General features: G+C 39.2%; 1 protein-coding gene across 9 annotated transcripts in view; it reads right to left on the bottom strand.

The window, feature by feature from the left end:
• sif (still life) overlaps positions 1 to 24,652 on the bottom strand; it is an 843,636-nt gene that overhangs the window by 331,256 nt on the left and 487,728 nt on the right. For all 9 annotated transcript variants that reach the window (XM_067789261.1, XM_067789264.1, XM_067789263.1 and 6 more), the window contains one exon: positions 13,260 to 13,391. In XM_067789261.1, the coding sequence (XP_067645362.1) occupies positions 13,260 to 13,391 (132 nt within the window). The remainder of the gene's footprint in view (positions 1 to 13,259; positions 13,392 to 24,652) is intronic.

Raw genomic sequence — 24,652 nt, forward strand, 5'->3', positions numbered from 1 at the left:
TGAACGACAGGGCGGATGAGTAATCAAAAAGTACGAACGAAATCGGAAGCAGTTAAGTGGCATTGAATGCAGTAATTTTACAAGTGACGGAAACTGTATTAATTCGAAAGTATGTATTTTAAATTTGTTTCTATTTCTATGTTATTGGTCAAATATGTTTATTTGTATGAAAGTATGTATATTTTCAAGTCCACTGTGACCTTCTGGGCCATAGGTACAATGTAGGCATATTAAATCGTTCCCGATATGATCGCGTTAGTATCAAAAGGATGTTTGTTACCTGAACGTACGGGATCTATATCCGAAAAGGGCCATCGGCATCAATAATACTAACCAAAACCTGCGGAAAGTGTTTTTAATGCCACAACAACAACAACATATTGATGTAACATATTTCACACCATATCTATGCTTCCGTTGATACCGTGCGAGCTCTCAAACCCAGCTCGGACGAACAGCTAGTACCATGACTAATGTTGCACCGCATGGTATGGTGAATTTTAAAACACATTTGTATTAACTCGTTGCTTTAAATATGAACGCTAACATTCTAATTAGGTGGACATTTTCTGAGAAAAATCATTCTACAACAACGTGTACAAAAAAAGAACAAAATGACACCTTCAATTGTGCAAATTTTTACATACATACATATGTACTTCAGCAAATTTTTCCTCATGGAAAGCAGTTAAAAAGTCTGTATTGTAATACCCTTTGAATTTAGTTAAGCTAGCAAGGATGCATGCAAGATTGTAACTTTAGTACTTAAATGTCTCATTACACACAACAAACGTTCATATGGCTCATATTGTTCGTAAATGTTGTTTTAAAACGAACACACGCTTACATACACAATTACGCATACCATACGTAGGAACCCTGCAGGAAAACGATCAGATGAAAACTGCCTCACAGTAATCAGCAGATTGTATGTTGCAAATAAATTATTCTTACAAATTGTGTATGTACAGGTCTGATGATGTTGTTGTTGTTGTATTAACGATAACGACACTCTCCGAAGGCTTTGTGGAGTGGTATCGATGTTGATGGTCATTTTCCGCATATAAATCCGGTACGTTCCGGTAACAAAGCACAATTAAGGTACTTGCCCGACCATCTCCGGAAAGATTTATATGACCACATTAAAACTCCTAAGCCATCCCGCCCTTGAGGAACTTGGGGTCGCCAGAGTCTCGGCTGTTAATGAAACAGCATTCGCTAAGGGTAGGTAAACTGATAATTGGGTTGGATAAGCTACATATTGCGCCTGTAACCCCTTGAGAGGGTTAAGCTACACAACCTCTTGAATCGATTTGGTAGTTTAGTCTCCTCTTACGACAGGCATACCTACCGTGGGTATATTCTAAGCCCCCTAACCCGCTGGGAGTCTGATGATAGTGCGCAACACTTAGGGATACTATCATATCTAAGCTGATACTGAGCAGTGACTTGTATGCACATAACCAAATTAATCATTATGTCTACACATATGTCCATACAAGCAGCGGAGAGCAACGCACAAACACATGCATATATCTGAAATACTCCCAAAAGTAGGCAATAATTTGTGCATGTATCACTCACATATACACGCGCATATGAGAAGCTATACACGTGCATCTGTAGTTATAATTTTATAGCCGGTAACTAAGTAAATTCTGGAAACGCCTAGAAGTATGGAACGAGGAAATCGAACAGTATAAAAGCAGAAACAGTTGAGGCACAACAAGTCAGTTTTGATTTAAACACGCTATCTGTCGAGAAGTAGTAGTATCGTGAAGTACTTGAACAGAGGCCATTTTTGCATTATTCAATATTGGAGTTATTTATTCAACAGTTTGGTGATTCGAACGTTAGCAGAAGATTTGAAATAAGCGGAATTTCAGTAAATTGGTTACAATATACTAAACAGATTGACTGCTGATTCAAATATCACCGATCTGGGCATCTGTTTCGAAAACGTCCTATCTGAGATATATTTTGGAAAGCGCCGCCCCGTTTCAGAGTTCCTTTCAAAAACGCTCTATCTGAGCTAAAATTCAACCGAATTCTGATACTTGGCGTTTTGAAATAAGGTTTTTTTGAAAAATATTTTCAGATAGGATGTTCCCGAATTAGCAGCTGAAATAGCGTGGTATTCAACTCAGCCAACCAATATGTTTATTTTTCTGAATTATTTCGCTTCCGTGTACTCTTCTGTGGACTAGTTTGATCTTGAGCAAATTTCAAACTTATATGTTTCTTAACAACGTTGATGTTTTACTGCAAGGAATGCGTATAAGCTAGTAAGTAAAAGCACACATACATATGTAAGTACATATTCAACAACATAATAATGCACTTGTATATAAGTTAGCGCGTTTATAGTTGTCGGGTATTGTTAGCAGTGAAATATGGGTCGAGTGCCATAATAAAACGCAACTGTGGCAAGAGAGCCAACAGGGAGTAGAACAACACAATGGGTTTTTACATATGTATGTGTTTGTATGACAGAAACAACGTAAAATAGGTATGAAAAGAAAAAAGCAGAGCGCATATGCGTGCGTATGGTCATCAGCAGTTAAATGCGTTGAACGCTGCACTAAAAAGTTGAAAGATAAAAAAAAAAATAAATACCAAATTTGAAAAGTTGCGAAAAGTGCTCCGTTGGGTCATATCATATCAGTGGTGAGGTTGCTAAAGAGGCATATTAGATGTAAAAAAATGCTTCTTGATTATTTCCGAAAAACTATGTTTTGAGAGCTCTTAAGAGGTGGGTTTTGTACTCGAAAATTATTATGAAATGCTCGATATATAGCTCTGCATTAACATATCTAAGAAAAACCAGCGGGTTATGGAGCTTAGAATATACCCGCGGCAGGTATGCCTGTCGTAAGAGTCGACTAAAATACCAAACTGATTCAAGGGGTTGTGTAGCGCAACCCTTTGAAGGGGTTGGCAGCGCAACTAATAACTTCTAAAACGCAATTGTCAACCTCACCTCCCCTTGGCGATTCCTGTTTCTTTAATAGTCGAGGCTCTTTCTTCAACATTGATAGCACTACCCAAGGATTTCGGGGAGTGCTCCTATTGCTACAACAACAACAACAACAACCAACTTTTCCATTGCAATGTGGAACCAACGACCTAACACTGTTTGGTCCGAACCTGTTGAAAAAGCCAGCCTCCTCACGATCTTGTATTCGATTTTCAAATGAAGGAAACGAGAAAAAGTAAAAAGGAGGGAGGAAGAAGAAGAGAGACAAAGAAATAGTGTAAGAAAAACATAATGTTAGAGGAAGCGCGGGAGAGAGAAGGAAAGGTAGCAAGAGAGAGCTGAAGACAGAAAAAAGATGATAAAAAATTTTTAAGGACTACCTTTATATAAATGGACCAAAAAATAAATGAAAATTTTCCTTTAATACAGACATAGTCTTGCTGAATTTTGACTAAAAAACTTTAACAATAGCTCTTGTAAAAGAATTTTGGGATTTAAAACTATAAAGGTCTAAAAGAATCGTGGTGAAAGTCGCGTACGCCTAAAAGTATGCAAGAACGTACATTGAGTTGGGCCTTCAACGAGGCGGAATTCAACAACGCCTGCAACACTCAGGAGGCTAACAATGAAGATATGGCCTAATCTTCTAAATAGTTTTTTGATCAAATATTGCACTGTCACCGAGTTTTAAACTATATTTCAGTGTTCAAGTCTCTAGATATCCAGCAAGTTAGTTAAAAATCGATTTCAAGATCCCAATTTAAAATTAGTTTTCTCAATATCTCGACCCATGCGTCACCTAGCGGAATTTTTTTGATAAAATATTGCATTGTCACCGGGTTCAGACTTACGGCCCAAATTTCATGTGTCTAGCTAGTTACTCAAAAATCGATCGCAAGATTCCCGCCTTTTTAAAGGATTTACGGTTATCTTGACCAGCGCCAGAACTTTGTTTTCTATAAGTTGTATTTTCACCGGGCCTCTAACTAAGTGCCAAGTTTCAAGTCTCTAGGTAACCGTGAAGTTAGTTAAAAATAGATTGAAAGATTCCCAAATTAAAATTTGTTTTCTTACTATCTCGATCCGCGTGCCACCTAGCTAATTGTTTTTGATCAAATGTTGCATTGTCACCGGGTTCAGACCCACGGCCCAAGTTTCAAGTCTCTAGCTCACCGCAAAGTTATTCAAAAATCGATCGCAAGATTCCCCTCGTTTTTCAGGGATATGTAGTTATCTCAATTAGCACGCCACCTAGCGGATCTTTGTTTAAATAAATTGTATAGCCACCGGGTCTCGAAATATGTGCTAAATTAAAAGTCTCTAGGTAACCGGGGAGTTCGTTAAAAATGGATTGAAAGATTCCCAAATTAAAACTAATTTTCCTAATAGCTCAATCCATGCGCCACCTACCGAATTTTTTTAAATAAAATATTGCATTGTCACCGGATTCTGACTTACGGCTCAAGTTTCATATCTCCAGCTCACCGGGAAGTTTCTCAAAAATCTATTGCAAGATTCCCTGCGTTTTTCAAGGATTTGTAGTTATCTCACTTAGCGCGCCACCTGGCGGAATTTTGTTTTCTGTAAATCGTATTGTCACCAAGCCTTGAACTGTGTGCCAAGCTTCAAGTGTCTAGGTCACCGGAAAGTTAGTTAAAAATGGATTGAAGATTCCCAAATTAAAACTAATTTTCCTAATATCTCAATCCATGCGCCATTTAGCGAATTTTTTTTGATCAAATGTTGCATTGTCACCGGGTTCTGACTCACGGCCCAATTTTCAAGTCTCTAGCTCACCGAGAAGTTACTTAAAATCGATCACACGATTCCCTGCGTTTTTTTCAGGGATTTTCAGGAATTTTCGTTTATCGCGATTCATCTGCCCCCTGGTGGCATTTTTTTTCCACGAATTGTAGTACCATCAATTCGCAAACTATGTGCTGACTTTCAAGTCTCTGGATCAACGAGAAGTTAGTTAACAGTCGATCGCAAAATTTCCGTTTTAAAATTAATTTTCTGTATATTTTTTTCCACTTGCATTGTAATGTCCCCCAGATCTGAACTATGTTCTAGGTATTAAGTATCTAGCTCCAACGGGAAGTTACCGAAAAGACTTTTCCGTGGGTCAAAAATTCGTATGGAAATGAGAGGACAAACATGAAAGGGACTTAATATAAAGGTAGTAAAAAAAGGAAAGAAGAGAAAAAGAATGAGAGGAAGAAAGAGGCATAGAGAGATAGAAGGGAGATAGAAAGGGAAAATAATTTGTTTTTGATTGTCAATTGTTACATTGACAATAAATGTACTGTTAAGCTAATTTGATGCAATTGCAAAATTCTATTAAAAATGTGTTAGTTTTATTTGATGGATACCGAGCGTGGTTTTATTTAATGTAATATAAAGTTTAAAGCTATTAGCTTATGTGCTGCGTTAAAATGAACGTCATGGAAAGTTTTAAAGTTTAACTTTAATCTTTAGCAGCAAATATAATGACACGAACAAAAATAAAATAAATTCAGGCATTAAAAAGTTTAGAGTTTTTGTTTTATCCGAAGGCAATTTTGCACAAATTAGACGGACCCATTGTGATAAGAGAAAATACTTGACAGATTGAAATGTTCAAAAATCAAACATTCACACGTATGAACAAAAGTTAAAGAAAATATTCAATTGAAACTAAAGCACAAGAGTTCAATTAAACAAAAAGTACAATGGGGTGGCGTTTAAGTTGATGGGTGGGTAGAGAAAAATTGAAGACAAAAAAAAAAGATATTTGGACGGAGTAAGAACACGATACGCATACTTCATACATTTTCTCGTATGTATGTATGTATGTCTGTATATATTTCCTTTATTACAAATGAACTTTATATGAGAAATTATTAGCGTGAGCGACAAAATTGGATTACGATTGTCATATTAAACTTTTTCAAGAACCGAACTCACTACGAAAAAAAATATCAAGCCAAGGCAATTAAGAACAATGCGCCAAAAGATGTATGGCTAGAGAATTGGGTACTAAGGATTAAAGTTTGGAAAATAATAAAGTCGCTCTTAAAATTAGAATAAAAACAGTATTTTCACCATACCAAAAGGAAATGCCAAATTTTTCTTGGCTCACCGTAATGGATAGTGTAACACAATCAAAGATTTTTAATCTAGAGCCTAGAACGAACGCAAATATGTGCATTTTCTAAAAATATTTCTTCCCAACCAGGGTTACAACCGAATTTTATTATGTTTATTTTTTTTTATATTCTCTAAAAGGTAGGGGTTCCGCTGGAAGCGGCCGAGATGCATCATGAACTTGTCCGAATAAATAGAAATACATATGGATTTTGCGGTATTCAACTGGTACGCCTCGAATACATACAAGATAACTTAGTAAACCTAGGCCGAAATATGATAGCAGCAGAATTGAACACCTACTTACACTGACCACTGGGTTGCACGCTGAGAGAATGGAGATCAATTTCATTCACTTGGCATTTGCAGGTGCGGCGGTGAGGAAAGCAGCAAAAAACAGTCGCGCATAACCTGTGTTAATACCCAGCCCTAGCTCACACTAAGTTCATAACCATGGGCCGTTACGTCCTAAATACTATTTAAAAGATATTAGTAGATTCATTGTCTGCACCAATTAGCTTGAACGGAACACCAACTATCCATATTAAAACACTAGAATTTGGTTTTTAGGAAAAAATAAACCGAAATATCGCCCCGTGCTATTTCATGTTTATACTACAGCAGGCCTCCTGTCCCTTTTCCTCTTCATTTTGTTCAATATTTCTTCCCAATTTCTTTCTCTCTGCGTTTTTTTCTCCCTTTCTGTCACCCTGTCCGTTTCTCTGCCTTCCCTTTCTACCTTTCTGTCTCCGTTTCTCCTTCTCCCTCTCACCATAGTCCCTCATCGTCTTCCTCCACGACTCGTTTCCTTTCTTCGTCTCCTTCTCGGTCTCCCTTTTTATACTCAGCTGAGCAGAGCTCACAGAGTATATTAACTTTGTTCGCATAACGGTAATCCGTAACGACATAAACTAATCGAGATAGATATAGACTTCTATATATCAAAATTATTTGGGCAAAAAAGAAATTCACTTAGCCATGTCCGTCCGTCCGTCCGTCCGTCCGTAAACACGATAACTTGAGTAAATTTAGAGGTATCTTGATAAAATTTGGTACGTAGGTTGCAGGGCACTCATCTCAGATCGCTATTTAAAATGAACGAAATCGGACTATAACCACGCCCACTTTTTCGATATCGAAAATTTCGAAAAACCGAAAAAGTGTGATGATTCATTACCAAAGACGGATAAAGCGATGAAACTTGGTGGGTGAGTTGAACTTATGACGCAGAATAGAAAATTATTTGGACAATGGGCGCGGCACCGCCAACTTTTAAGAGAAGGTAATTTTTGCAAGCTGTAATTTGGCAGTCGTTGAAGATATCATGATGAAATATGGCAGGAACGTTACTCCTATTACTATATGTATGCTAAGTAAAAATTATCAAAATCGAATTATGAACACGCCCACTTTAACAAATTAATATTTTTTAAGAGTAAAATTTTAACAAAAAATTTAATATCTTTACAGTATATAAGTAAATTATGTCAACATTCAACTCCAGTAATGATATGGTGCAACAAAATACAAAAATAAAAGAAAATTTCAAAATGGGCGTGGCTCCGCCCTTTTTCATTTAATTCGTCTAGAATACTTTTAAGGCTATAAGTCGAACAAAAATTTACCAATCCTTTTGAAATTTGGTAGGAGCATAGATTTTATGACGTTTACTGTTTTCTGTGAAAATGCGCGAAATCGGTTGAAGGCACGCTCAGTTTTTTAACACAGTCGTCCGTCTGTCCTTCCGCTCGGCCGTTAACACGATAACTTGAGCAAAAATTGATATATTTTTATTAAACTCAGTTCACGTACTTATCTGAACTCACTTTGTATTGGTGTAAAAAATGGCCGAAATCCGACTATGACCACGCCCACTTTTTCGATATCGAAGGTTACGAAAAATGAAAAAAATGCCACAATTCTATACCAAATACGAAAAGAGGGATGAAACATGGTAACTGGATTGGTTTATTGACGCAAAATATAGCTTTGGAAAAAACTTTGTAAAATGGGTGTGACACCTACCATATTAAGTAGAAGAAAATGAAAAAGATCTGCAGGGCGAAATCAAAAGCCCTTATAATCTTGGCAGGAACACTGTTCGTGGTTTTACATATATAAATAAATTAGCGGTACCCGACAGGTGATGTTCTGGGTCACCCTGGTCCACATTTTGGTCAATATTTCGAAAACGCCTTCACATATACAACTACCTCCACTCCCTTTTAATATACTCATTAGCACCTTTCATTCGATACCCATATTGTACAAACGCATTCTAGAGTCACCCCTAGTCCACCTTTATGGCGATATCTCGAAAAGGCGTCCACCTATAGAACTAAGGCCCACTCCCTCTTGAAATACTCTTTAATACCTTCCATTTGATACACATGTCATACAAACACATTCCAGGGTTACCCGGGGTTCATTTTCCTACATGGTGATTTTCCCTTATTTTGTCTCCATAGCTCATAGCCTTTTTACTTGTTTTAATTTCATTTTTGTTTAAATAATTCGTATTTTATTAAAAAGGAAATATTTTTTTTTACGTTGAACGAAATTGAAGATCTGAGGGTTGTATTGCAAGTAAAAAAAAACAAATTTTCATGTATGCAAGTTTTAAGGCGTTGGTTTTTGCGTACCTATGGAATTTTGTGACTCTAGTAACTGGAAATCATTAAGGCGTGGCGTGCTATGCAATGAACGATACAATGCAGAAGAAGAAGATCGTATTCTGTGCGCGTTTAGTTAAAGATATGAAACCAAAATTTCTTAGGAGTTGTCAACCATTTGCAACAGAAGCAAAAACGAAATGTTTAAACAACAGAGTGTCATAAACTTTAGGACAGCTTTTTGTTGTTGGTGTAACGTTAAAGAACAGGACTTTTCGGATGATCCTTTGCCTGTGTATGTTTTTGCCATTCAATGCAGCTTTCTGAATTATAGCACTTTATACAAGAGTTTTCTTCTTTAGTGCTATTTCTGTAACTTGTTTTCTAGTTTTTTAATGTTACCAACTTAATTATTTTCTCTAATCATCTCTTTCGTCGAATCTGCAGAATGTCAATGCTTGGTGTGCTATTTATATCTCCACAAACGCGTTTTTTAATGCATTAAATAAAATGAAGATTACGACAGCGCTTTGTCGCAAAAATTCTGCCAGTTTAGTATTTCCATTAGCAAAAAAAGAAGGGAGAGGAACAATGTAAGTACAAACTCATATAGACGCATAGACTCACTCAAGCAAACAAAGCTGTGAAAAGCGCAATGACTCTTTAACATACTAAAGTAGCGAAGTATTTCAACATTAGATCTTGTGCTCTAGCCTGGTAACATTCACAATCGAAATATTAATATTGAATATTTTTTTTTGAATGTAAGTTACTTCAAACTTTAGTCTATATAAAATTTAGTATGCTCTGAATTTCAGGAATTTCACATGACTGCAACGTATCAAAATTAGAATAAACAAGTGAGGAAGTCTAAGTTCGGGTGAAACCTAATATTATATACCCAGCTGTACACTGGAAATGCTGTTGTTGTTTGTTTTGTGTGCTTAATAGTGTTACAAGGCTGCGCAATAAAAAATATACATATGGTTATATTCTGAGTTAATTTTCGTTTAGAAGAATCAAAAAGGATACAAGGGCTAACACTAATGAACTTGAGAAGTTTTCCTTCAGATATGGGGATTTCCCTACTATATATTTTAAAATAAAAATATAACAGAACAACAAACATAATCACACAAGTGACATTGTACTAAAATGCGTTATTACAAAAAAAAAAGGGCAGGGTTATTACCGAGATTTTCCAACATTTACTAGAAATAGCTTATTACCTGCATCTACGCACTTTTACAAAATCTTTTATATAAAAGAAGACAACTTAAACGATTTTGTGCATTTTTACTGAAAATATTTCCTGTTAAAAGGCATACATGTGCACCGAATTTTTAGTCGGGTTATGGCCATAGAAACGTTGGGAAACGCATTGTAAGAAAGGGGTAGTGCCACGCCCATTTTTAATTTCCATTTTTCCCAATTCTTGTTATAATGGCACAAAATACGATTGGTACAAAACTATTTTTCACTAAGATTTAACTTATTATTTTAGCCTACGATCCTTTTTTTTAAGTAATTTATATAAAAGGGGCGTGGTCCTTAATCAATCTTATCCATTTTTAATTACTAGAAATATTTCCTGCTCTAAGGAAAAGATGTGTAACCAATTTTGTTACTATATGTACATTTTTCTTCGAGTTATGGTTCCCGAAACATTGAAAACTGCCTAACCAAAAAAGGGGCGGTGCCGCACCCATTTTCGAAAATTTTAGTGTTTTCCAATTTAATGTTATAATTTAATTTAGAAAGTAAAATTCTATTGATACAAAGCTCTTTTTCCCTAAGATATAGCTTATTATTTTCGATTACGACCCTTTTAAAAATCTTTTGTATTAAAGTGGGCGTGGTCTTTAGCCGGTCTCGTCCATTTTTTCTAGAAATATTTCCAGCTATAGGGAAAATTTGTGTACCCAATTTTATTAAGATCCGTTAATTTTGAGACATATAAAAATTGCTTAGTCATAAAAGGGGCGGTGCCACGCCCATTTTTTAAATGTGAATTTTTTCCTATTTATTGTTATAAATCCACTTGGGAAATGAAATACCGTTGATATAACGCTTTTTTTTTACAAAGATATAGCTTATTTTACTCGTCTACGACCCTTTTAGAAATCTTTTATATAAAAGTGGGCGTGGTCCTTAACCGATTTCGTTTATTTTTCTTCGGGGCATTCCTTATAGTAAAGGCAAGCTTTCCGCTGAATGTTGTTATGATAGGTTTAATAGTTTATGATTTTTGTTTAATAATATTTGCAAAATTGATTTTATCACAACTGGGCGTTGCCACGCCCATTTTAAAAATGTTTTTCAAATTTTTATCAAGTGTCCCAATACAGTCCACACGTAAAATTTCAATCTGAATAATCAGGTTCTTTGTGTTTTTTCAAAAATAAAAAAATAATATATACATATGTGACGCGGTCTATGAAAAGGTTGCTTATGACTCAAAAAATAAATTGCGAGAAACAGCTGTTAAAGATAAACAATGACTTTCTTCAGTTTCTTAGTAGATTTCCTTTTGCATTATGAACATTCAAGCTCAAAAGGCAAAGCACAAACCAGTTTCTGACCGATATTTTGGTTCCATTGCCATCGAAAAAAATGCTATCAAAAAAAGCTGAGGATGCTTCACTAGCCACCAAAGTGGCATCGAAGGAACCAAAGGCTTCATCGCCTTTCATTTGTGCTCTTCTTTCTCTTTTTTAGTACACTTCTAAGCAAGTTAGGACTTTCTAGTTTTCACCACGTGATAGAGCGTCTCAAAAACTATCGAAACCAGAAAAAAAGTGGAAAATTTTTTGTTTAGTCATAAGCCACCTTTTCATAGACAGGGTCACATATATACAAATTTGGTGAAGATACCTCGTTATTTACTCAAGTTATCGTGTTAACGGACGGACGGATGGAAATGGCTCTATCAAATTTGTTTTCGATACTGATGATTTTGATATATGGAAGTCTATATCTCTCTCGAGTTCTTTATACCTCTACAAGCAACCGTTTTCCAATCGAAGTTATAATACCCTGTGTACAAGTACAGCTGGGTATAAAAACAATGGTATTGGGTAATATAAATACGTTCCTTATTACACATATTATCGATATATGGGGTTGTGGTTGTTGTTGTAGCGATAAAGACAAAGTGTTATCGATGTTGATAGTCCTATGCCGGGTTATGGAGCTTACAATATATTCCCAGTAGCTATCTTTCCCGTAAGAGGAGAACAAAATACCCAACTAGTTCAAGAAGTTGTTTATCGCAACACTTTCAAAGGAATGCCAGTACAAGTAATAGCTTCTTTAACCCAGTGGTGAATTCTGTTTCTTTAGCAGCCGAGGTTCTGGTCTCCCGAAGTCCTCCATGGTGCAGGTTTGCCTAGAAGGCTCAATGGGGTTATATTAAATCGTTTCCGATATGGTCGCGCTTATACTTTAATGGTGCTTATTGCTGGAACGTACCAGATCTATATCGATATAAAGAACCATTTTTAATTATTTGGGTCTTCCTATAAAATAAAAAATTATGTATATTTCTTTATTTTCTTTTTGACTGGTAATGAGGATAAAACGAATCGCCTGATGTCAAAAGGAGATGGCAATCTCAAAATGAAACCAACATATTGGCAACATTTTCTTACACATACAAAAACTGGTAAGTTTTATGTTTCCATTCCATACCATTCGCACCAACACCAATACGCAGATTTCGATAATTTGAACAGACATATTTTGTTATTGTGCAGATGAGCCAACCATATACTTGAACCATGGAACCAGCAATAATAGAAAAAACTACATAAGATTTGCAATCTAGCGAGGAATCACTCGTGCGAACAAATGCTGTTTTGGCCTAAGTAGGCAATTGAAAAGTAGAGTAATCTCTAGGAAAACATAGAACATGCTTTAATCGAACCTGTCCTATTATATGGTGCAGAATCATGGACCATGGCAACATCAAATGAGGGGGATCTGAGAGTATTCGAGAGAAAAGTTCTTCGAAAAATTTATGGGCCTCCTCGCGTCTGCAACGGTGAGTACGGAAAGAGATTTAATGATGAGCTGTGCTAGTTTTATGTAGATATCATCGTAGTCCAGCGAATGGAACACAGCGGCTACGCTGGCTAAGTCATGTTCTGCGAACGAAAGATGATGCTCCGGTATACGGTAGTATTATTATCGAAATATGCCTTTGGAAGCAGAGGAAAAAAGCCGGTCAAAGTTTAACGTTTAGAATGAAGATATTGGGAGAGTGAGTAGAAGAACGACGGACTGAAGCTAGGGAATGAAAGATCAAAGGACAACTTAAAGCGCAAGGCAGAGGGAGAGGTATAGGTGTAGATTAATGGAAACTTATATCTTTAGAGAAGGTGCCACACCCCGTTTTTCAATTCCACAGCCTCGGCTCTAGAGATATGTATTCAATGTTTCATATACTATCTCTTGTTCTATACATCAGATGCAGGAAAATTTGCTCAACAACAACATTGATGCCACGATATAACGAATAAAATATTAAATTTTCTCTCACTCACCGATTCAATGGCTTTCTCCAAGCGGAATATCTCTTCTTGTAATAAATGTAAAGTTCCAGTCTTGCCGCGATGTCGCGCGAATGCTGCAGCACAGGCGCTATGAATACTGTTAACCCAGTTTTCCAATTCAACCTGCAAAAAAAATTGAAAATTATTATAAATTGTATTTTAACGAATAAGATTTGGAAATAATTCTTTGAAATTGTGTCTGTTTAGGCCATGATAGCTTAAGTGAGTGACATTTTATTTATAGCATTACACTGTAAAAAAACTCAATATTTGGCGTGATTTGCCTCCAAAGAGATATAGGCTGACCTTCACTTCTGGTATGCGTCATGTTTTTTTTATTTTCCTAAATATTGGAGGCATGGGACCTACGTGTTTATGCCGAACCCGAACGGCATCTGCATGGTAGATAAATTTTCACTGAAAAGCTTCTCATATCAGAGAGTCTCCATGTGAAATTGAAAATATAATTTGTTAAAAATTTCATTTACACATATTCTTGTATGCATTAATTTCTCGCACTGCCATTAACCTTCTCGTAATATTAAATCATTTATATCACTCTAAAATTAGAAACAAAAAACCTTTTCGTGGTAGTTATGAATTTCTTGCATACACCTAAAAGAAAAGCCATTTTGGAAAACACGATTGAACATCTGACAAAACTCCACGAACGAAATCTCTAAGAAGATTGGAGCTGACTCGATGGGTTTCGAAATATGGGACGGTCAATGATTTTTATGAATAATTTCCGTTCGTTTACGAAACTATAAACGAAATGAGAACCTCGGAAAAAGTGTAGAAAATTTAAAAAATGCCATGGAATTTAAATTTTTAATATGTTTACATATTATCAATCTAATTTTTAAACTTTCGTTGCCATTGCGTCGCGAATTGCAAAATGTTAATTTAGATTTTGTTCAAGCCATGGATTTTGCCAAATAATTGCGCGAGGAAGTAAAAAAGGTTTGTGCAAAAGAAAAGGCTTTTCCTGAAATTTACGAAGCTTCCAAAAAAATTGCTGAAACTTTTGACATTGAGATTAAAGACAAAAGAATAGCGCGTATATAAAAAAACGGGCAAATCCTGAAGTTTAAAGTGCAAAAGATTATTTTTGCGTAGCAGTGTTCATCCTTTCCTAGATTTTTATATAGTGGATCCATGAAATACACTAGCAGGATTTTCGGCTCTTTTAAAGCATGATTTGAATGATTTTGAAATAATAGCTGATAAATTCATCGAGACAGTCGAATTTTATCAAGAATTCTTCACTGCAGGCCATCTGTTGTTTTTGCCGGATTAGAAGTGTGGAATAGATATTTGATTCGTAGAGGCGTTATAAAACCTGGAAACTCTTTGGATGCGCTTGATCAATGTCCAGAAGAAAATTTTCCGAATATCAACTTATTGCTGAGGATATTAGCTATTTTACCGGTATCGAAATCAAGAGCGGAAAGGACCTTCTCACGTTTGAAATGGATAAAGACGATTCTGAGAAACACGACAAAAGAAGTAAGTAATTATAGTTGCTTTAAGATCTACGAATTTTATTCTAAAATTAAACATTAATTTTTTACCCTTTCTTTATTGTAGAACCACGTGCCAGCAGCCAGTCTGCTCTGGCTTTTCATCATGATATTGCAATCACAGCTGATGAAGTCATAGATAAGTTATCGAAAACAAGTAAGGAAGGCTAAGTTCGGGTGTAACCGAACATTACATACTCAGCTGAGAGCTTTGGAGACAAAATAAGGGAAAATCACCATTTAGCAAAATTAGCCTAGATTAACCCTGGAATGTGTTTGTATGACATGGGTATCAAATGGAAGGTATTAAAGAGTATTTTAAAAGGGAGTGGGCCATAGTTCTATAGGTGGACGCCTTTTCTTTTTGAGACATCGCCATAAGGGTGGACCAGGGGTGACTCTAGAATGTGTGTGTACGATATGGGTATCAAATTAAAGGTATTAATGATGGTTTTAAAAGGGAGTGGCCCTTAGTTGTATATGTGAAGGCGTTTTCGAGATATCTACCAAAATGTGGACCAGGGTGACCCAGAACATCGTCTGTTGGGTACCGCTAATTTATTTATATATGTAATACCACGAACAGTATTGCTGCCAAGATTCCAAGGGTTTTTTATTTCGCCCTGCATAACTTTTGTCATTTTCTTCTACTTAATATGGTAGGTGTCACACTCATTTTACAAAGTTCTTTCTAAAGTTATATTTTGCGTCAATAAACCAATCCAATTACCATGTTTCATTTCTTTTTTCATATTTGGTATAGAATTTTTCGTAATTTTCGATATCGAAAAAGTGGGCGTGGTCATAGTCGGCCATTTTTTATACCAAGATAAAGTGATACCATAGTAAGTACGTGAACTAAGTTAAGAAAAGATACATCAATTTTTGTTCAAGTTATCGTGAAAACGGCCGAGCGGAAGGACAGATGGTCGACTGTGTATAAAAAATGGGCGTGACTTCAACCAATTTCGCCCATTTTCACAGAAGACAGTTAACGTCATAAAATCTACACCCCTGCCAAATTTCACATGTATTGATAAATTTTTGTGCGACTTATGGCATTAAAAGTATTTTAGACAAATTAAATGAAAAAGGGCGGAGCCACGCCCATTTTGAAATTTTCTTTTAGTTTTGTATTTTGTTGCACCATATCATTACTGGAGTTGAAGTTTGACATAATTTACTTATATACTGTAAAGATATTCAATTTTTTTTTAAATTTAACTTAAAACAAATTATTTTTTTAAGTGGGCGTGTTCGTAATCCGATTTTGCTAATTTTTCTTAGCACACATATAGTAATAGGAGTAACGTTCCTGCCAAATTTAATCATGATATCTTGAACGACTGCCAAATTACAGCTTGCAAAACTTTGAAATTACCTTCTTTTAAAAGTGGGCGGTGCCACGCCTATTGTCCAAAATTTTACTAATTTTCTATTCTGTGTTATAAGGTCAACCCACCTACCAAGCTTCATCGTTTTATCCGTCTTTGGTAATGAATTATCGCACTTTTTCTGTTTTTCGAAATTTTCGATATCGAAAAAGTGGGCGTGGTTATTGTCCGATTTCGTGCATTTTAAATAGCGATCTGAGATGGGCGCCCAGGAACATACACACCAAATTTTTTCGCCCAGATCATTTTGATATATAGAAGTCTATATCTATCTCGATTAGTTTATGCCGTTACTGATTACCGTTATGCGAACAAAGTTAATATACTCTGTGCGCTCTGCTCAGCTGAGAATAAAAATCCCGAAAATTCGATTTCCTTCTTTAATTATTGAAAGACTTTTCGCATATTGAGGGCACCCAAGAAAAAAATGTATCCCTATTTTTTGTTTGTTTTTGCACAATAAAATAAGTTTTAGAATATGTTTGCTCAAATGTTTATTCCTATACATACATGTAGAATGTAGATGTGGAATATATATATATATATTTATTATTGTATTTATATATGTATATATGTTGTACAAGGCAATGAATAGAAACGTTGTTTGAATTACAAATCACTTCAGTCCATATGAATGAAACACAAAAAACCAACATACGGTTATGTAAATTTCATAGAAGTTCATTGCTCGCGGATATTTGATTCTGTTATTTTAGTTTTGGCGCGCTTTCGTTTGTACGCCCAACAGAACAAACAAAGTCTAAGGATATTAACATGACTCGTATATAGGTATATGTATATGCTTCGTATGTGAGTCAGTGTATGTATTAACGAACGCTCATAAACATGCAGATATGAGTTTGGCATTGCGATGCATTTTAAAATACTTAATTCTTTGTCTGCAATGGACGCGACTGACTTACATAATTTTGTGCACAATTGAAAAATGACCTTTTAAAGCAGCAATGAACGCCCTATAGAAATTATTAATATGGCCTTCAAGACAAAACTATTTTATAAACTTAAAAAATGTGATAGTTTGAGTGTACGCCCAACTCTTTGCCAACAGTTCTTGGTAAATAAAATTAGGTTTTGTACATATTAATTTATAACATATGTTCGTATGTATGTATATGTGTGAAATACGTGAATTAGCCAAGGAATTTTTGAACGCATGCATGTTTTGCAAAGTTCTAATTATGTATGTGACGATCGCCTAGAGTAAATTACTCACACATGCGCACTTCTATGTCATGCCCACTAGACTGGGTCGCAAAAAAAGTTGATAATGTCCGCCCCTAAATTTGAAGATTATGTTGAGAGGGTTTCGGAAAAAATTACTTAAAAATTTTTTTTTGATCCTCCGAAATACAGCCAAAAAGGTTTTTTAATTGTAACTTGGTTATTTGACGTCCGATTTTTAAAATTGATATGTCATTATTTTGGCCTTGAGAAGCTTCACATTTCCGCTTAATGTCCTTTTAAGCTATGAAGTCGTCTTCACATGATTAGGTCAGCTAACTAAATTTTACCCCAATTTCACCTGAGTGAAACGTGTTGTTTCGTATTTATAATAATAACGCTATGCGACAAAATCAACTTTTTTTCTGGGTATTGGACAAACCCACTTTTTCGTAGAGATTGAGGCTTAAGTAAACAAAGCACTATCTCCATTTCTCGAACTTAGCCTCCAAAAAATAGATGTCGGCTTACGAAGTTTGAAGTTCGAAATTCTACATTTCGAAATTTTATTTTATTTTTTTGTCAACGCGTTCAGCAAATTGAACAAGTAAAGATGTGGGCGTGGTCCGCCCTTTTCCCTTATTAGAAGGGTTGGATTCTTTTTTTGAGAAATCTAATACAACAGCTGTTATACGAGGTGAAAAGTCAGGCTATGACTCCTGAATACAGTCAAGCAACCAAGTTACAACGAAAAAACCTTTTTGGCTGTATTTCGAAGGATCAACAAAAATTTAAAAAAATTTTTCCGAAACCGTCTTGACATAATCTTCAAATTTAGGGGCGAACATTAGCAACTTTGTTTTTTGTAAGGGGACCAACCCAGTCTAATGCCCACCATAGCATTGGTGCATTATTGAAAGCCTCTCATTCGTCCTTACGTAACGCAATCCTCAGAAAAAAACTTTGCAATGCACACCCGATATATTGCACTCTAAATATTATTTAACATCTGCTTTTTGATGTAGGCACCCTGCAGGAAATGCAACCATTTTTTGGTAGTAATTTAACCTTTGCCTTTGTGTAATATATCAGTTCATAGATACTTGAATTTCAGTAACTGTAGTTCAATGTTAAAACTATTCTGACAATGTCAGAATAATTACTTAATTAATGATTTATATTGGAATGATTTTCCGTCCTCCCTTGTCAAATGTGGTTTCGAGACAAACCGGTTTCGGTTTTCTCCGAACTAAAATCGACACTGATGATGGCACAACGCCGAAACCGGTTTGTCAGGAAACCAAATTTGGCAAGGGATGACGGAAAATCGCTTTAATAGACAACAAAACAAAGTACGTCCGTTTAATTAATCTTAAATTTATTAAATAATTGCAATTGTGGCATCTGAGAATTACATACGCCTTTCAGCTGTAAGTAAAGGGCGAAAATAATCGCCGAATCAGTTTTACGTTGGGATCCATCTCACTCAATGAACGGAAACATTCGACATACTGGAGGGGTGAGATAAGGTCAATGGTCATAAAGTCCATTAAGCTTATTTCCGTTTCAAACCATAAGGTCAATTATCATTATAACCACTTTCAAGGGCCATAAGTTCAACTGAATTTATGACCTTATTAAAATTGACTTAATGGCGATTTAAAAAATTTCGATTTTGGGGCTTTCAAAAGATTCTTCGCCGAAATGAAACAGAAGTATAGGAAATGGGCTAGGCAGTATGCATGAGAAGTATGTCCATATATGCCTCAAATATGTGGTGACCATATCCCAACCGCGGACATTTGCGGAAGTAACCTTGGGCGCCGTGGTGTATTGATAGCGTGCTCCACCCACCACGCCGAAGATCCTGGGTTCATGCCCGGTCAAAGTAACATCAGAAACACGTTTTTTCAATTAGAAAAAAAATTCTAAAATTGTATGAAAAACTAAAAGGAGCACGACGCAAATTGGAAGAGAAACTCGGCCTAACATCTTTTCGAAGGTTATCGCGCCTTACATTTTTTATTTTTTAACTGTGTGCGGTTATATATTGAGTCAAATAAAAGTCGACCTCTCTGTATGGTCGCCTCAGCCATGGGTTTAGTTCCCTGGCCCACTTTCCTACGGCGCTGTTTCCTCACTGTTCTTGTCAGCGTCGAACCGATTCTTCTTGCGCCTGTATGGCAGCAGCAGCTCTACTCGCTTCTGGTCCGCTGTCATATATTGCTTTTTCCAGAGCGAGAAGATATATCGGCATGTAACGACCAGCACAGCTTAAACCGAGACCGTGCGATAAGCCGAAGCTATTCGCAGTGCCACTCTGCCTTACACCGCAGTGAGGGCTATTCGGTTCTACCGGTATTTCGTTTGGTCTGCTGAGATTTCTGCACCGTACAAGAGTATATAATCCGAGGCTAATGCTTGGAAAGAAAAAGAGTTGACTTTATGACCATAAAGTCAATATCTTTAACATTTGGTCTAGAAACGATTGATTTGCAACCACTTATGTATAGTGTGAGGACCAAATAAATCCTCATTAATTTGGCCCACACAAAACGACCCCACAACATATTTGACACGACATTAACACAACAAGTGGCCACAAAAGGCTCTAGCAACACGATCAACCAACCAGTCTCAGCAACACAACGAGCGCTCGCAACATTCAACAGCAATACGGTGACCATGGCATCGCAACCATTTGAGCTAGCAACACCAAACACAACAGCCATAAAAGGAGCGACACAGCAGCACAGCAGTCAGTCAGCACGAAGCTGTGGTCGTGACCAGAGCTACTAGCGAAGTATATCCCTATTGCAGTTGATCTTCTCTATGCAATAGGAATCCACTTCATAGGAGCGAGTCGTGGAGTGGTGATTGCGGTTGACCTTCTCTACGCATCACTCCCAGAGACCAAAATCCCCGCCACAGTAACGCGCAACCGCGACAGGTGACACCCGCTCACCTCCGTCAGTAGAAGTACGCCGGCAGAGGCCGCAACAGAGCGGGAACGCACGTAGTCCAGCGCAGAGCGCGGCAGCAAAGTCAGTCAGCACGGAGCTGTGGTCGTGACCAGAGCTACTAGCGAAGTATATCCCTATTGCAGTTGATCTTCTCTATGCAATAGGAATCCACTTCATAGGAGCGATTCGTGGAATGGTGATTGCGGTTGATTTTCTCTACGCATCACCCCCAGAGACCAAAGGCCCCGCCACAGTAGCACGCAACCGCGACAGGTGACACCAGCTCACCTCCGTCAGTAGAAGTACGCCGGCAGAGGCCGCAAGCGGCAACGCACGTAAACCAGCGCAGAGCGCGGCAGCAAAGCGCAGCAGAGGTCCGCCGACGCACAACGTAACCAGAGTAAGCCAGCGCGAACCGCGGCAGCAGAGGTACGCCGACAGAGGTCACGTCAACGCGGCGACGCATAGCGCAGCCAGGGTAAGCCAGCGCCAATCGCGGCGGCAGAGCGCAGCAGAGGTACACCGACAGAGTAATACAAGTAAGCGCCGACGTAGGGCGCGACAGAGCATCGCCTCAGCAATCCAAGTAAATGCCGAATTAGGGCGCGACAGAGTATCGCCCAGCAAATACGAGTAGACGCCGACGCAAAACGTGGCAGAAAATCACCCAGCAACCAGCAATACAAATAGACGCCGACGCAAGGCCCAGCAGAGTAATACAAGTAAACGCCGACGTAAGGCGCGTCAAGGCACCGACGCCACATACTAACGGGATCCGTCTAACGGAACACGGCGACAGAGCATCGCCTCAGCAATACAAGTAGACGCCGACGTAAGGCGCGACAGAGCACCGCAGCAGAGAGAAATGCCGTCATAAGGCGCGTCAAGGCACCGACGCCACATACTAACGGGATCCGTCTAACGGAACAAGGCGACAGAGCATCGCCTCAGCAATACCAGTAGACGCCGACGTAAGGCGCGACAGAGAACCGCAGCAGAGAGTGACGCCGTCATAAGGAGCGTCAAGGCAACGACGCCACATACTAACGGGACCCAGCTAACGGAATACGGCTGGACCGCTAAGGCCCGCCACCGCAATCAAGGATACCGCAAGATAATCCAAGTGAAATTGAAAATGAAGTATACAAACACGTTTTATTTTATATTATAGAATTTAGAACCAATAAAGATAGTGAAGTTTTTTATATTAAATCGATTTACAAGGTGCCCCTTTAATACAAATTTATTGTAAACGAACCCTGGGCACGGCGAGTATACCCCAGCAAACATCAAAGAAGCAACGGGGCACGAAAAAGCTTCGTTACAATTGGCGCCCGAGCAGGGACCCTGCAAATCGTACAACGTCAGAAGGAACATTCCTGACTAGAAACCTAACCGTAAAATGGCCGACCAGATTGATACCACGTGGTTAGACAACATTTCAAAGGAGCAGCTGATATCCATCGCACAGGAATTGGGTATTGAGCACACAGGCACCACCCGGGAGATCCGAAAGCGCATAGCAGCCCTGGCTTCGAAAGCAAATGTTGACGCGGAAATACAGGAAAAATGTTTATCAATACAAGCCACCTACAAGGAAACTACGCACATGGGCGACGTAAATGAGGTTAAGACACCGACTCCGTCGAACGGAGGAGGCACACCGAAGGTCGCCGTTACAACAGTAGAACAAACTCAATTCGCGTTTCCTCCCAGGAATACAGTACCCACACAACAGTACTTACCATCAGGAATAGCGGTACCACCCAACGGTACATATCAGGCACCTCCCAGGAGTACAGGTACCCACACAACAGCACGTACCATCAGAAATTACGGCACCATCAACCGGCACATATCAATCCACTCAACCGTACTTACCAGCGGGAATGACGGCACCAGCCATGAACTATACATGCCAGGTAACTCAAGCACCGACCGTGGTGTTCGCGCCCATCATCGACCAGGTAAGAAAGTGGTCCGTAAAGTATGAAGGGGGACGGGACCCGTTATCGTTCATCGAACGGTTAGAGGAGTTAGCCGAAGTATACGCGCTAAACGTGGACCTCCTGCCAAAAACCATGCCCGAGCTACTAGGGGGCGCCGCGCTATAATGGTACCGCAATAACAATGCGCACTGGGGAGAGTGGACAAGCTTCAAAAAGGATTTTTTACGTTTCTTCCTGCCAGTCAGGTATTTCGAGCGTCTCGAGGACGACATACGCCAACGAAGGCAGCATAACAAGGAAAAGTACAAGGATTACGTGCTAGCTATACAGAGCTTGATGAGACACGCAGGGTACACCGGCGAACAGCGGCTGGAACGAATCTTCCGTAACAGCCACCCCGATTACCAACTTTACATCCGTCGGAGGGACTTCACTAATCTCGCAGAGCTCCTGACACTCGCCGAAGAATACGAGAACATACGCGAGGACTATCGAAGATCATCAGGCGGACATCACCGCGAAGTTACGCGACACATCGCCAGTGACACAACCCGGGTGTAAATTTCAAAACCTGAAACACAACCACCACCACCACCTAACCTAACGAACCGCACGCCTCCAAGCAATCAGAGATACGACCCCAACGGCGTATGCAGGAGATGCGGCGAACGAGGACATGACACCAATAGGTGCCGAAACCCACAGAAATTTTTTTGCTGGGAATGTGGCCGCAACGACATACGAACCATCTAATGCTGCCGCCGACGTCAGGGAAACGACAGAGGGCTCCACGAAGAAGAAGGCGCCGTGAGCTCAAGGGACCTAGGGCCGAAATGGCAGTAACAATGTACCAAGAGCATGGTCGCCTCTACGCCGTAGCCAAGCTCGGCCCGGAATCAGCCGAGGCAGTCGTCGACACAGGGGCATCAAGAAGTTTCGTCTCGAGCAGCTTAGCAGAACGTGTGGTGAACTCGGGAAGCGGAGAAATGGTGAGAGTGGCCACCAAAATAACGATGGCAGATGGGACTAGCACTACCATCTTCGACGCCATAAGGACTGAGGTACGCCTCGGAGAAGCGTCACTCCACACAGTTTTACACGTCATGCCCGGAGCGATCGACGACATCATACTGGGCCTAGATATGCTAGGAAGCATGGGAGCCACCATATCATGTGGAGAAGGCCACCTCGTGCTAACCAGACCCCTTGCCCAGCACACACCGAATCCTGGAGCCGCGCCAGAAACTATTCAGAGAACAACATCAGCCAGAACGGATATCGCCAGGTACTACAGCCCTGGGATTATTCCAAGTTCAATATCATCAAGAAAGAATATCGCCAGGTACGACATCCCGGGGCTATTCAAAGTACACCATCAGCGAGAACGGATATCGCCAGGTACGACAGCCCTGGGACTATTCAAAATTCAACATCATCAAGAACGAATATCGCCAGGTACGACAGCCCTGGGACTATTCCAAGTTCAATATCATCAAGAAAGGATATCGCCAGGTACGACAGCCTTGGGACTATTCAAAATTCAACATCATCAAGAACGGATATCGCCAGGTACGACACCCCGGGGACTAATCAGAGTAAAACACGAGCGAGAAAGGGTAATGCCGGGTACGACACCCCTGGAGCCTCATCTGGAACCATTCAGAGTGTAACAGCACCGAGCAGTAGTAACTTCAAGCACGACGGCATTACGCAAAACAACGACGACGACATACAAGAAGAAGCGGAACGAGTGCGCGGTTTTCTGGCAAAGGAACTCCGAAAATTCGAGAGCATGAGTGGAGTGACGACAATAGCCGAGCAGAAGATTGTCCTGACGGACAAACGCCCCATCAAGCAACGTTACTTCCCACGCAACCCAGCCATGCAGACAATCATCAACAGCGAAGTTGACGAATTGCTCCAGAAAGGATGCATCGAGCCATCTTGTAGCCCACACAGCGCACCGATCGTACTGGCCAAGAAGAAAAACGGGAAGTGGAGGTTATGCGTGGACTATCGGCAGCCCAACGCCCGATCCGTACCCGACGCATACCCCTTACCCAGAATACAACACAGCTTGGACTTAAAGAACGGCTACTGGCAAATACCACTGGAGCCCAAAGGCCGGCCCTACACAGCTTTCACAGTACCGGGACGCGGATTATTCCAGTGGCGCGTTATGCCTTTCGGCCTACACTCTGTACCCGCAACGTTTCAAAGAGCACTAGATCAGGTTATTGGGCCTGAAATGGAACCCTACGCTTTCGCTTACCTCGATGACATAATCATCATAGGATCCACCTTGGAGGAGCACATTCGCAACCTGAAAGAAGTGATGCTACGACTGCAGCGCGCCAACCTCAGAATAAATCC

This window comes from Eurosta solidaginis, chromosome 5, assembly GCF_040869045.1.
Source record: "Eurosta solidaginis isolate ZX-2024a chromosome 5, ASM4086904v1, whole genome shotgun sequence".
Classification (NCBI taxonomy): Eukaryota; Metazoa; Arthropoda; class Insecta; order Diptera; family Tephritidae; genus Eurosta; species Eurosta solidaginis.